This window comes from Gobius niger, assembly GCF_951799975.1.
Source record: "Gobius niger genome assembly, chromosome: 4".
NCBI lineage: Eukaryota > Metazoa > Chordata > Actinopteri > Gobiiformes > Gobiidae > Gobius > Gobius niger.
Window position 1 is genome coordinate 12,579,590 of NC_136855.1, and position 14,689 is coordinate 12,594,278.

The 14,689-nt window shown below is 42.9% G+C and overlaps 1 protein-coding gene across 1 annotated transcript; it reads left to right on the forward strand.

The window, feature by feature from the left end:
- Nucleotides 1-7,794: 7,794 nt before the first annotated feature.
- Nucleotides 7,795-14,679, forward strand: LOC306962120 (cell surface A33 antigen-like). Its single transcript, XM_079555189.1, has 7 exons — nucleotides 7,795-7,935; nucleotides 9,419-9,588; nucleotides 10,487-10,703; nucleotides 11,148-11,312; nucleotides 12,992-13,108; nucleotides 13,485-13,617; nucleotides 14,022-14,679. Exons 1-7 carry the CDS (start codon nucleotides 7,896-7,898, stop codon nucleotides 14,428-14,430), a joined length of 1,251 nt encoding a protein of 416 aa, XP_079411315.1. The 5' UTR covers nucleotides 7,795-7,895; the 3' UTR covers nucleotides 14,431-14,679.
- The last annotated feature ends 10 nt before the right edge of the window (nucleotides 14,680-14,689 follow it).

A 14,689-nucleotide genomic window follows, 5' to 3' on the forward strand; every position in this document is an offset into this window, starting at 1 on the left:
AGGGAGTGTCCCACAAACTGCTGAGTTCATTGACAAACCCAAATCTCTAGTTGATTACAGTCAGATTACACTGGGGGCAATGCGGGTCAAGTGTCTTGCCCAAGGACACAACGACAGTGTGCACTGCCAGTATTAGAGATCGAACCACCAACCTTTGAGTTAGAGGTCGAACTCTACCAGCTGAGCCACTGCTGCCCCAGAACAACGTTCAGTTTACAACACACACACTATGGTAGAAATCACATCGAAAAGTTTGACTGAAAACACAGAGAAGCAGTCGCACCAACAACCCTCTGGTTATGGGACGTCCTGTCTAACCCTGCCCAGAGTGGAAAAGGGCCCACACAGAGATGAAACACACACAGCTACTAAAACTAGAAACACAGATACCTACTACTACTACTACTACTACTACTACTACTACTACTACTACTACTACTACTACTACTACTACTACTACTACTACTACTACTACTACTACTACTACTACTACTACTACTACTCTTTTGGTGTTTTGAAGCACACGCAGACACGACTAAGTGAAGGTTATTTACAGGTCAAAGGTCAGCGACGTGGACGGTGGTAAATGTCGCCATTCTGGACTTTCCAGGTCGAGTTCAGAGGCTAAAATTCAGTCCGAGTCTGAATCCGGGTCCTGGAGCAGGTGGGGGTGGAGGAAGTAGCGGGTGAAGCCCCCGGGCGTCCCTGCTGCAGTGGAGGGGCCGTCGGAGCCGTCTTCAGAGGAGGAGAGGCGCGGGCGCTTGGCGTCGTCTTCCTCGTCTTCATCATCTTCATCCCTGCTGCGCTTGGATCCACCGAGGGGCAGGAAGTCCAGAGCAGGGCCTGAAGACAAATCCAGGACGGGACGGGAGGGTGCAGGGGGAGAGAGCATCCTCTGCAGGGCGCTGAAGGCTGGAGACGGGCTCTCTGCTCGCTCCTGTGGGGCAGGGATCTGGGGAAGACCCACCGGCTCCACAGCTTGAGCAGGAGGGGCCCGGAGCTCCTCTCCAGGAAGGCGCTGGTCTTCATCTTCCTCTTCCTCTGCCAGACTTCCATAGCCAGAGTCCCCGTCGTCCCAGTCCTCCTCCTCCTCCTCCTCTTCATCAGAAAGCACGACCACCTGCAACAAAACAGGAGCCCAATGCACATGAACCTCACCTACGTCGTCCTCGTCTGAGTCGACCGCCTCCTCTGGAGCGTCCCACAGGTCGTCCCACGGGTCGTCCCACCACGGAGCGTCCACAGGGTCTGAAACGTACAAACATGAGCAACTCGCACCAACCAGTGTTCATTGTGACAACATAATTTTAGTTCTAGTCTTTTGACGGAAAGGCAATTCAATTTTAGACACGATTCAGTCAAATAGTTCTCTTCAATTTCACTCTAGTTTTAGTCGACTAAAATTGTGGGTAAAATTTTGTCGACCAAATCTAAGACAAACCTTTTATTTATTATGATCATTTTGAATCAAGGTCCTCGGCTTCATGGAGCTTCTCCTCATGAACAAAGCTCAGAGCTGCTCCTTTGGCACTGACTGTAAATGACATGAGGCTCTTTCAAACTGTCATTGGAAGTTTGGATGATTTTAGTTTCTTCTTTACATTTTTATCTAATATCTGGACATTCTAGTTATAGTTTTAGTCTCTTAAACAACTTTTCATTTAGTTTTAGTCCAATTTTAGTTGACAAAAATATTCACAGAATAAAATTATGACTAAATATTTGAGTCAACAAAATTAACACTGGCACCAACACATGTAAAACCAATTCATGTTAATAATTCAATATGACTGACCTCAGGCTGGCATCTCTTGTGTAAGTTTACAGGGCACCTGGTAATGCTGTCCAAACCTAAAAACGCAGCAAAAGTTAACCCATATTAATCTACTTTTAAGCAAAGCAAATGCATTTCTGAGAAATAATCGACCAAGTTAGAATGTTGGGCTGGAAAGGTTTACATCAAACAACAATGATTTTCGACGCCCAGAAACTAAACTATCTCCTACTGATAAATTTAAAGCATTTTTATCAGGTATTAACCACGTCCAAAATAGAAATAGAGGAATGAAAGTTACCAAGTGCTCTCAAGACTGACCGTTTCGTTAACTTGACCACGTCGTGAAACTAAACTACATCATGTTTCCAACAAATTCCTGCATAACCTTTTACTTAGGACTCCTGCTGATAAATGTCAGACAGTTTTATCAGGTATTAACCATGCTCTAAAAAGTTATCGTCGAGTGAAAGTTACTAAACCTGACCAGTTTCATTAGCTTTAGCCACTTTGAGCACTTTCGACAAAAACAATAGCATTAGCAAAAGCCACACTGCCCCCACACGGACAAAACGGGTACTAACATTGAAAATTCAAGCTATTTTTGCAATATTTGTTGATATACAGTATTATAAAGACACTTACCACCAGGGAAGGGGTGCAGATTCGGTGCCATGATCGATCAGAGTTCAGCGTTTGTTTGTAAATCTGGGGGGAAAAAACACATAGAAGCACAGGAACAAAGTGTTAGAAAGCGTTTTGAATGTGTCTATGAGAAAGAACTGACATAAACTTGGTGAGAAATGACGATACAGACCTCTCGTGTAGTCTCTCAGTCGAGCTCAAAGTGACAGTGAAAAATGACGTTCCAGGTGCGGTTTAAATAGTGCGCCCGTTGCCAATGGCAATGACGCCGACGACGCAGAGGCCATGAGTCATGACACACACGTGAGATTTATTAAAAGCAATAATAATAATGATAATAATAATAATAATAATATTAATAATAATAATAATAATAATAATAATAATAATAATAATAATAATAATAATAATAATAATAAATATAATAATGAATTTTAGGCGAGGGAATAATCAGTTCTGCTCCATTGTTCTAAGAGGTGGTCCCAGGTCTTATTGTACTTTGGAGACTGACTGTGCTCACCAAAGTTGTATGATCTGTTAGCAGATTGTGCCATTGATTGACGTTGGTCATCTTTGGCAAAGCAACTTTTTAACTGGGTTGTTGGACAGAGTAGGCTGGCTAAAATATGTATAACTGTGTATCATCAGCATAACTGTGAAAGTTGACTGTGTCGAGGGCAATGAGTAGCTTACTGTTAAAATTGTCAACAATAAAATCACAGTTAGCAGATAAAGTCACTGGAGGAATTTGTTCTAAAGCATAAATACATTTTGCAGCCACTTCAGGGGTCAAATGAAAATTACTCACAGTTTTTGCCGAGGACTTTCGCTGTATCAAACCGGTGACATTAAAAAACCCGCAGACGCAGTAATGGTCAGAGACAGCCAAGTGGACGATAGAGGACACAGTAGTGGACAGGCCATACGTGATGACCAGGTCCAGACTGTGTCCTTTCTCGTGAGTTGGCTGCGTGACGTGTTGTGTGAAATCCATGTAGTTAAGAACATTCAGAAACTCGGTTGAAATGGGGTCTAAGAGGTTGTCTATGTGTAGATGAAAATCACTGGTTAGAATGATCAGATTAAAAGAGCTATGTAAAATTGATAGAGACTCTGAGAATTCATTAATAAAGAGGGGACATCTTTTGGGCGGTCTGTAGATAGTGACACATAAAATCGGGGGCTACTAAAAATAATTGCGTGGTGCTCGAAACTCAAGTATTAATCAAATACAATAGGTTTTGTGGCAAGAGTGTTTATGCTTATAGAGGCAGTCCCACCACCCCTTTTTCCATTTCTAGTTGAAAAGGCACTATGCTAGAAGTGAGTGAATAAACAAGTAAGTGGCGTTTTTGTCATTGTACAACCATCAATCAAAATCAATCAAAACTTTATTTATAAAGCGCTTTTCATACAGAGTTGTAACACAAAGTGCTTTACAGATTAAAAGCAGTTCCCGCCCACCCAACCACCCACTCTTCCAAACAGACAACAACACTGCTCACCCCACCCCCCTCCCCATAGCCACATACACACACGCAGGCACACACACACACACAGCCACACGCACACACGCAGCCACACACACACCCATACACGATGAAATAATGGACGTAGTGCTGAGGCTGGATACAGATGAACCAGGTAAGGAAATGCCATCAGAGGAGCCGTACAACCATACAACCAAACTGTGTCCTGAGCGTCACCATGTGGGCCAACCTGACCAGCATGTTTTTGGAGGTAGTTTTGGTTTTGGTGGCTGGCTGCCTTCAGTGCTCCTCTGATCCTCTGAAATGGTGCACCGCCTCCTCCTTTGACAATGTTTCAGAGCATGGTGTCCTGCACTGGTCAGCTCCTCCTCCTCCTTCTTCCTCCTGCACAGCTCCTTACGCTCCACAACAGTCTTTCACCATCTTCTCCTTTGTCCCTTCCTTGTTCCCTGTTGCTCCTCTTGTGATGCCTCCATTGTGCTGCAGGTGTGAGGGGCTCTCGGTGCCACTTCAGTGTTTCAGAAGAACAAATGTGTAGGTCTCATATGCCCTTAGAATAAGAATAAAGTATATAAACACAAACTACATCTATTTTATGTGTCAAAGTAAAGTTGTTTTTTCTAACTGTGGAACGAGTATCATTTTTACTCATATAGAAGTACACATACTTCATTAAAATATTACTCAAGTAGAAGTATAAGCTTGTTCTATCAGCTCTCAAGAAACACTCAGAGGGTGAAAAACAGGCAGGAAATGTGTAATCAAGTAATGGTAACTAGACGTATTACTTGATATATCCTGTGGGTTGTATTCCTCGATCCCTGCACACTAGGAATAATTAACAGCAGGGGCGTAGCACCAAATTCTGGGCCCTGGGTACAAACTATCTTGGTGACATTACAGAATCCACCTCATCAAGTCACTGCAGAGTTGAAGCGCACGGTGCTGAACACCGGTGTGGGCTGAACCATTTGGCACATTTTTAAAGGGGTGTCAGGGCCCTGAGATATTATCAATCAGTGTTGTTTGTGCAAAATTCTGTGTAGCAACCATTGTATTTTAGCCCGGTTGTGTTCAGTTCTTATAGCATCAATTATGAGGAAACTATAGAAAGTACAATACAGAACGCTTTTTGCAGCATTTTTGAGGGCCCCCACCCTGCTCTGGGCCCTGGGTACCTTTACCCCCCCATCCATTACTGTGCCCAGCTAGGTAATTGTACTGGTTAACTACCTCCACGGTGTGCCCATTTATCAGAACTGCAGGGAGGTCAATGCACATTTCTTTCGTCTTGGACACATTTTTGTGCAAAAGAGATGAACGGCACCACTCAAAGAAGTCCGACAGCACAGGGCCACAGGAGCATCACCATTAAATACAACTTAATCTGCGAAAGGACATTTTTTGATAAAATTTGTAAATCAATTCCACAGTCTTTGATTCAGTTAATTCAAAACACACTTTTGTATTCTCAGGTTGCAATTGCACTGCCAAAATTGAAGATAAATGATTTCAAATGTAATAATAAGTTCATCAACAAGTGTCTGAGGCAAATAATTTATCACGACTATAATGGAACTTCTTTCAGGAAATTGGACTGTTCAGTCGATCATGAAGCCAAACTCAAGGCACACTCGGCCTTTATTAAATGGCCAGTTTCTCCTAAAGTGAAGGAGACTCATTTTAAATTAATAAATAATAAGATAAGATAAGATAAACCTTTATTCATCTCACAAAGGAGAAATTCACTTGTTACAGTCGGCGTTACTTCACAGTCTTATTGTACAGTCTGGCAGCAGTGGGGATGAAGGCTTTGCGGTAGCGCTCCGTCCTGCACTGAGGGTGTCTCAGTCTGCCACTGAGAGAGCTGCTCAGCTCTTCTACAGTCCCGTGCAGTGGGTGGGAGGTGTTGTCCATGATGGAGGTGAGCTTGGCTAACACCCTCCTGTCCCTCACCTCCTCCACAGAGTCCAGGGGGCAGCCCAGGACGGAGCTGGCCCTCCTGACCAGCTTGTTCAGTCTGTTCTTGTCCCGCTCTGTGCTGCCCGGGGCCCAGCACACGACAGCGTAGTGGAGAGCAGAGGCCACCACAGAGTCATAAAAAGTCCTGAGCAGAGGCCTGCTCACTCCGAACGACCTCAGTCTCCTCAGAAGGTGGAGGCGACTTTGGCCCTTCTTGTACAGGGAGTTGGTGTTGTGGGACCAGTCCAGTTTATTGTTGAGGTGAACACCCAGGTAAAACTAACGATTATCAAATGTCATTAATATTATTGTGCTTTTAGCTAAATATCATATTCATTGCTGCAAATGGAGGGGAAATAAGCCATCCTTTCCCTGCTTTATCAATTAATTTAAAATGTTTTACAGCTCCCTAAAAACACTAAAAGACTGGAAAACAATCAGCCAGCAATTTTCAAAATTGCTTGTACTGTTAATCACATGTCTCCCAATGCTAAATGCCTTAATATTATATAGTTGTTTGCTGCCCCCTAGTGGACGGATTTAATTTAGGTTTTGTTTTTTGCTACGTGCAGTCAGTAACAGCATGGCCAGTCTACGGTGCGGTTCAGGTGTCAGTGTCTCTTCGGCAGTTTTCAGCCTTGGAGTATCTTAGTCCGTAAGTCACAAAATATGCATGTTGCAATATTTTGCTTTCTAAAATGTGTAAATTGTTGTCGATTAGCAAAAGTGTTCTGTTAGCTACTGTTTAGCTCCTGTGTAATAAGCTACTTCATGCTAACTATACCACATTTTTACCACATAATTAATTCATATTGTGTGCTATTTGTGCGTTATTTTCTTTATAATGGTACACTGTCTGTACAATTTATTCATACACAATTTTATGTGTTTTACAGTTTTACAAAAAAAAAAAAAAAAATATTACAACTGCCTGATGCCAGTAAAGACACAGCAACTCTACATGGCCTCCGGAGTCTTTTTTGTTCGCTATCTGTCTAGCCCTGGTAGTGACACCATCGTGAGGACAGAATATTGCTCTTATTTTAAAAGAATTTGCTCCATTATTGTAAAAAAAAAAAAAGACTTTCTTCAGTTAATTAAAATAAGAAGAAAAAAAAGGACCATCAGCATTTACCAGACAAACAATGACTGAAGGGCGATGAAATGCAACCCCGCGGTGCTCCAGTAGAGGACGCCAAAGAGTCAGACAAAGTGCCAATCTGCAGTCAGTTCTGTTTGTTAAAAGTCAATTAGCCAAAAGATCAGATTCACACTGATAGATTTCAGTCTCTCGGCCAATACGCGTGGCTGGATAGAGTTAAATGCAGATTTGAAACCTATAACGAGCAGGGGAGACACTGCCATTGAAGGTCTCTTTTACTCACTGGCTATTGCATTTTCCTGATTCTCACCCCCATTACGCATGTGCACCAGTCCCGGGATGTGTGTTTCCCATCCAACCAGTTTGACAGGTCCCATAACACTTCGCCTGTTGTTCAAACTTACTTCTCCATTACCGCACCACCCCCAAAGTCTACTCTCAACATTACGCATTACTTTGTCTTTCACCACACCGAGTTAATTGTTTAACCAGCCACGATAGGCATTCGTCTGACTTAATCTAATGCAGTTTTACGCACAGCACGTAGGCTCCAGTGCAAGCCTCAGTCAATTCCCAAAAAAAATAACATAGTAGTTTATATCCTGTGTTGTCGGGACCAAAAACTAAGCCTACTTTATCTCAGGCCGTGTCCCCCAAATGCCAGGGATATTCTGTGAAAGGGACAAGCTCCAACAAGTCACGCAACGCTCAAGCAATCGAGCTTCCTCATTGGCTGAAGCACCTGTCCGTCACGAAAGGTTGGGCACCCGCCTCCGTGGCGTCGGTTGACAGGACGCCTCCAGGTTTCGATGCAAATACTGCAGGTCTTGGGCGGCTCCGGCTGCCAGTGTTTGAATTTAGATAAATCTATTTTCTGTTGTTGCTTTTTCTTTAGATCGCACTTTGATAGAGGATCGCAACGATGGGGTGCTTGATATTTCCGCTGGCTTTGCTGTGTTTGAGTGAGTAAACATCTTTACCCGTGGTTTACCTGCGCCTTGCCACACCTGTTTTCGCGCTCCTCAGGACAAACAGGCCAAAGGCTTTTCTCCACTCTGCTATTCCTTTGTTTCCTCGAAAATAACAGCCTTACTTCAACTAAATGTGTTTACAAGTCCGCATTAAACTTGACTTTAGCAATTTCAGCATTTTTACGAGTTAAATATGTAGGTTAACAGACACATTGTGCCAATACATGGAGGTAATTAAAGCCTATATTTCACATTGCAGTTTTATAGAGACAGAAAGTATGAAAAAATACGGAACATTGAAATGTATTGCCATTGAGAGATGTAGCCACAGAGGAGCTTACACAAAAGTGTTGCGCTTGTGAACAGTTTGGGTGGGGCTTAGAGTTTAGTAGGTCGTTATGGTTGAGTATAGGACATTTTTGACATATTTGCATATGTACCTAGTAATGTGACCAGATTCAGTGTCCAGTCTTAATTTAAAATAATGACCAATGAATACATTACTTTTGTTTCAAGTACAATTGTGTGAAAAAATTACGTTTGCAACTCCAGACCAGATGCATAATACTTCGCCACCTTTTTGTTTTCTTCCATGAAGCCACAATACTTGGCAAAATTGCTGAGGCTTCCATCTGAGATACACACACACACACACACACACACACACACACACACACACACACACACACACACACACACACACACACACAAAAACTCTCATTCAAATCAGCTGGTTACGGCTGCAGTGAGAGGTGATTCCTGAACAGAAAAGCTTAAGTAGATTATATCCACTTCAATGGCATTTTATCTATTTTTTCTAATTAAAATGTGTCAGTTACTTGGTCAATCACACATTTGCAGGACATGTACACACAGGAATGTGTGCGGTAATAGCATAAAGTATGTGTCATTGTCAGGCTATTTTGTGTATTTATTGTCATCCTGGTTGCAGAAGAGGAGGAAGCACTTATATTCCCTCAAGACTAATCCTGATGACTCAGTTTTGAAGCATCCGTTCATCACTTGTTAATACTTCAAGTTTGCTGAGGTGTTACTTCAGTAAGGCTTGGTTTCTGAAGTATTGGCTAATCTATGGCTACAGAGGCCCCAACCAAACATGTACTGAAAAGCTGCATTTATTTTTCTATTGACATATTTTGTGTGTAAAAGTGTAGCAATGACATTCTCAAACTTTCTCACCAAGTAACGCCTCCTTAAACCGTCGACCTTTCGAGTAACCATGAACCTAGATGACGGTCCAATCAGGATTAAACTAAAAGGAGTAAAATGGACCCAAATTGGACAGAATGAATGATGGTGTAATGATGTTTAAGTGTGACTTTCTGAAGCGTTGTTAGGCCAATGGATCAAAAGCAGAGGACAAAGTCTACAAATACAAATGTTTTTATCCACTCTTGTCAAACATTTTGGTATCTGGCACATTGATCATATTTTATCATTTCCTCTCTCTCAGCTCTTGTGTCAGGAGTCGGCAGCCTCGAGGTAATCATTCCACAGAAACTGTATGAGCACGCCAGAGGAGACAACATCACACTTCCCTGCACCTTCACGTCCAAACTCACCACTCCCGGTCTGGTCATCGTCACCTGGAGCGCCCTGAAAGTGAAACAGGAAACAGAAGATGTGAGTATTATATATACTCTAGTCGCAGTCCTCAAACTGAGGTGATAGCGGTGGGTCATTGGCAGTTAAAGAAAAAATCCAAGATTTTGGATAATGTCTTAAAGTTATTGTTATGTTTGTGATGAGATTTGCAATTTCTTAATAATCAATCTTCAGTTCACAGTGGACATTTTAAACATGTCCTGGAGCATTTACATTTGAGAGTAGACTGAAATACAAAATGTTGAGCTCATACAAGAATCACATGCTGCAAAAACAGGAAAAATAAATACGAATCCTGTATTATTATGTAGCTGCAACTACGTGCAATTGTGTTTTGTGATTTTGGTTCATAATCCTGTATGGGGCACCAATTGTAAAAAAAAAAAAAAAAAAAAAAGATTAGATTAGATTAGATTATTTAAAGGGGCTAGATGCAAGTTAGCCATTTTATACCCACTACTGCCACCTCAGGTCATACATGTAACTGCAGCTTCTATATTAAGCTCGTGCATGACGGCACTTAGGACCCGAATTAACACCTTTTTTAGAGGCAGTTGTGGTGAACAGGTCTGGGCTCATTCTACACATTAGGACATGGCTGGAACATGTAGGGGGAGGAAAATACATAATTTTTACATTTTTAATCTCCGTATAGTCCCTTTAATGTCACTTCTTCACATTATTGCTACACTTAAGTAAAAAGTAAATCTTCAATCAAAATCCAAGTAATATACCTGAATCAGGACTATTTTTCTTATATGACTATGCAAATGAGTGAGCGGCACCTAACGTGAATAATGTATCCTAAATATTTATTTTTAAATGTGAAGAAATTGTCATAAATGTTTAATAAAGGAAGAAACTATCATATCTGTTTGTAAAGAAATGTGAAGAAATTATTGTCCTTTTCCTATAGACCGTGATCGCGACCTTCTACTCACACAATGGAAGGACAGACTACACCTCGAAGTATGAGCGCCGCGCGAAGGTGGACGTGAAAGTAGCCACAGGAAAAGCTGACCTGAGGCTCTACTCCATCACCATGGACGAAAACAGAAGCTACGAGTGCAGAGTGCAAATCCCCGGGGACGATGAGGGGACACCGGCCGACATCGCTGAAATGGTGGTGCTGGGTAAGACTGTGGATGACCCTGAACAGCCACTCTTGCAATTTCACAGACAAAAATCGGTGATGAAAGAGCATGTAGTTCATCAATTGAGAAAGCAAAAAGATCCACACAGCTTGAATGCTCCAATCTATTTTTTATGTTTATGGCTGCCATAAGTCAGCCCTTCATCAGACTAGTCTAGTCTAGTCTTGTGGCCCGAAATGTCACTTTCGTGGTGCACAAAATAAAAAATTGATTGGGGAGCATTGTAGCTGTGCAGATCTTTTGGCTTTCTCAACGAGTTCTTTGGATCCTGCACACTTTTTTATGTGCGTGTCTGCTCATAGCTGACACGCACATAAAATATATCACGAGTTAATATCATCAACTCGTGATATATTCTTGTAATATCACGAGTTGATGATATTACAAGAATATCATCAACTCGTATATTTGTCTTGTCCACAGTGGCTCCGTCGACTCCCATCTGTAAGGTTGTCGGTGAAACGGTGTATGGTCAGGACATCAAGCTGACCTGCCATTCTGAGGAGGGCTCTCCACCCCCGACCTACAAATGGGACAGTCGGGATGTCCGCAACATGCCTAAAGTGAAAGACGCAAGGACCACAGACGGTGGGTACAGACACCACCACAGCAGGGATCACAGGGAATTGGGCTGCATATTTTGTCCCATCACAAAGCCTCATGGTGAACACTCCAGATCAGTCAGTGGCGATGTACAGGTGCAATTCCTCTCAGGAGTCTCCAACAGGTGGCCCATGAAATGATTCAATCCGGTGGTAGAGCACAAATCCAGAAGTATGTAAAAGTACATCTCCAGCCCATTCCTGTGCGGAGAGAATTTTTAAAGAAATAAATATCCAGCTCACCTCAGCAATTAGGGGGCAGCTTCAATAAAGTGTGGAGTGAATATTTGATAGATTTTAGGAATGCGACATAATCATCACATCAAAGTTGGGCTTCATTTGTGCTAACATAAAAAGTAATTTGGATAACTTTTGAAGTTCTACTTCTCAAGATTATTTTCCACATAGATTTTGTACAAAATGGCCGTCATCCATTACAGCAGACGGCATTGCCGTAGTAATATTTTTTGCTCAACTTGTCCTTTTACATCTGTACAGATTTTTTTAATTCTACGACAAACTTAATTTTTGCCTTTATCCTATCTCACAATGTTAAAAAAAACTGAGGTGGCGCTATCGTACCACTATTTTGAAATTCGAAATCTGGAAATAGCCAAAAGTTGTGTTTGATCGAGTTTAAGTTTTGGACCAAAAAGTGTGAATTTTCATGTATGAAAATTGTGCCGTGGTGACGCTGGGCTTTTATGGGCTCTGTACAATTGCAATGTTCAGTTTTGCATTATATATGTATGTGCACGGGACGTTCACGACGAGAAGAGTGCGTTAGTGTATGTTTGAAAGGAAGCCAACGATTCGCGCTTGTTTTTTGTGCTCCGCACGTTCTATATGATTTCAAGAGCCCCTTCGCCAGCCCTGATAGCGTTCGGCCTATTTACTGGGAGAAACTGATGCAAGCACAAAGAGTCAAGCTGAGCTGATCACCGCAAATAGTCAATCTACCCAAGCTTTGACTGGGCGCTGTGGCAATCTATTCGCAGATGTTAAAGAAGTCAAAACTAGTGTTGAAATAGTCCAAACAGCCAGCCATCAACAGAGGGTGGCACATCTGGAGGAGAAGACTAACGAGATGGAAGAGATTAACCTGAGGCTGTACGGTCTCCCAGAGGTGGAAGGGGAGAACGTGAAGCAGCGGGTTTTGGAGATCTGTTCCTGGGTGGTGCCTGATGCCCGACACGCCGTGCTTACCCTCTTTGTGGATGTGTGCCAGAGAGTGGGCATGCGGCAAGAGAACAGGACGCGCCCTGTCATCATTCACTTCACATCTAGAGAGTTCAAGGACAAGCTATGGAAAAGCGCCAAGGGGTCTGAGTACTTGATATTGAGGAAACTGAACTTCGGACAGGACCCGGCGGCCAAAGACACACGACACAAGTTATGGCATTACAAGGGTGCGGCAAAGAAGAAAGGTAAACAGCTCTCTGTCAAAGGAAAACTGGATGGAAAGTGTTTAAAAGTATAGTCAGCCATGCTTAAAATGGATTAAAAGCAGACAATGAGGAAGGTAATAAGGTGCAATAATTTAGCAAGTTTCTCTCTGTTTCTTGTTGCCTTTGTATTTTTGCATTCATTTTTGGCTTCTTTCTTGTACTATCAAAATAGCTTTCCTGCCTTGTTTCATTGAAAATGTCTTATTTGTCTCGACAGAGGGAGGAGTCATGTCCCTGTTCAACATCACCAAAGACACATCTGGGTACTACACCTGCACCTCCAGCAACAAGATCCGCTCAGCCTCCTGCAACCTCACACTCACCGTTATGCCGCGTAAGGAGCTAAACTTCAACTCCATAGACAGCTTAATTTAACAAACATTCCACATATTGTGGCAATATCTTAAACTAGTGATGGAAAAATGAAGGCTCAGAAGCTTGGTTCACTTCCTCTGTATTTGCCTTCAAAGCCTGAGAAGATGGTTCGATTGTGCTCCACTGCCCCATCAAGTGGACAATAAAATGTAATGCAGCTGATATATAGCTTTCATGAATGATCATGAACCACGTACATGTTTACTTAGGGATATAATTAAACCAAAACGCCAGAAAGGCTGATTGAGAAAACAAATCTTATGAGACAGATAGTCTACAGCGCACAACAATGGCAAATCATGTCCGGTCGGTAATGTGTCTGTTCCTTCCTTTAGCCTCGATGCTGGGGTCTGTGGGTCAGACGGCTGGCATCATTGCAGGAGTAGTGGCCGCTCTGCTCATTGGGATCATCGTCATCTACTGCTGCTGCTGCAAGAAGAAGGCCAAAGATGAGGAGTATGCCATGGGGTGAGTTCAGCATCTCGAAGACATGCTTGACTAATCATTGTTTTGTGTAATGGTGAACAAGTAAAGATATAATGAAGCCCCATCCACAAGAAGACAAGCTCAGGCCTTAACACATTCATCAAACTTTGCATTTTGGGGTTCTGTAAACGATCATTTTTGAAGCTAGGTCCCAGAGTGGAACGTTCTAAAAACACTGTTTACATGGCTCAGTTCTGCCTCTATGCAACATGTCCTGACATTATAGTGCCATTATAGCATTGTATATGCTATTTTTATAATTTATTGACCATACATAATGACTGCATAATCCACCGCACTGATATTGTATTAAGTCCAGACCATCAACTGTCTAGTTCTGTTTTTGATGCGTTCAGAGCATTGACCTGTTGTGTTGTGGCTGACAGAGTGCGTGAGGAGGAGTACCGCGACAAAGAGCCGACAGAGAACGGCGAGCGCCGTGAGCTTCGAGACGAAGACCACGCTGAGAGAGATCCCAGGGACGACCGCCGCGACGAATACGGTGATGGCCGAAGCGACTACAACGATCGCCGCAGTGATTATGACGATCGCCGTAGCGACTACGATGATCGTCGTAGTGATTACACCGAGAGACGCAGTGACAATGACGACAGACGCAGCGACTACACTGAGCGCCGTGACCGCTATGACGATGACCGAGACCGCCGCTATGACGATGACCGAGACCGCCGCTACGATGATGATGATGACCGTGACCGCAGAGACCGCCGCGATGACGACGACAGGCCCCCGCTGCCCAAAACCAAACCTCCAAGACAAGACTACGATTATTAAGATTTAAGTCACAGTTATGCTCATAGCCCGGTGTACACTGCACAGTTTATCTTCCTCTAAAAAGACTTTTAAATGTCACACTCCAAGACGTGGGGAATGTAACATCATGAGGTGCACTCGTCTCTAATGTGCGATGGCCCAAAGACTGAATCACCGCTGTGAGTGACCAGAGTCTTTCATAGCCAGTTAGGCTCTAAACGGCATGAGGCTAGCACAGCCTGTCAGTGCTGTTTATTTTTACAGAAAAGTGCAGGGAGGA

Excerpts from the sequence above, each read along its gene's own strand:
- LOC306962120 (XM_079555189.1), top strand. The coding sequence starts at position 7,896 with ATGGGGTGCTTGATATTTCCGCTGGCTTTGCTGTGTTTGA. Across the intron at positions 10,704-11,147 it reads CGCTGAAATGGTGGTGCTGG|TGGCTCCGTCGACTCCCATC; the intron begins GTAAGACTGTGG and ends TCTTGTCCACAG. Across the intron at positions 13,618-14,021 it reads GATGAGGAGTATGCCATGGG|AGTGCGTGAGGAGGAGTACC; the intron begins GTGAGTTCAGCA and ends TGTGGCTGACAG.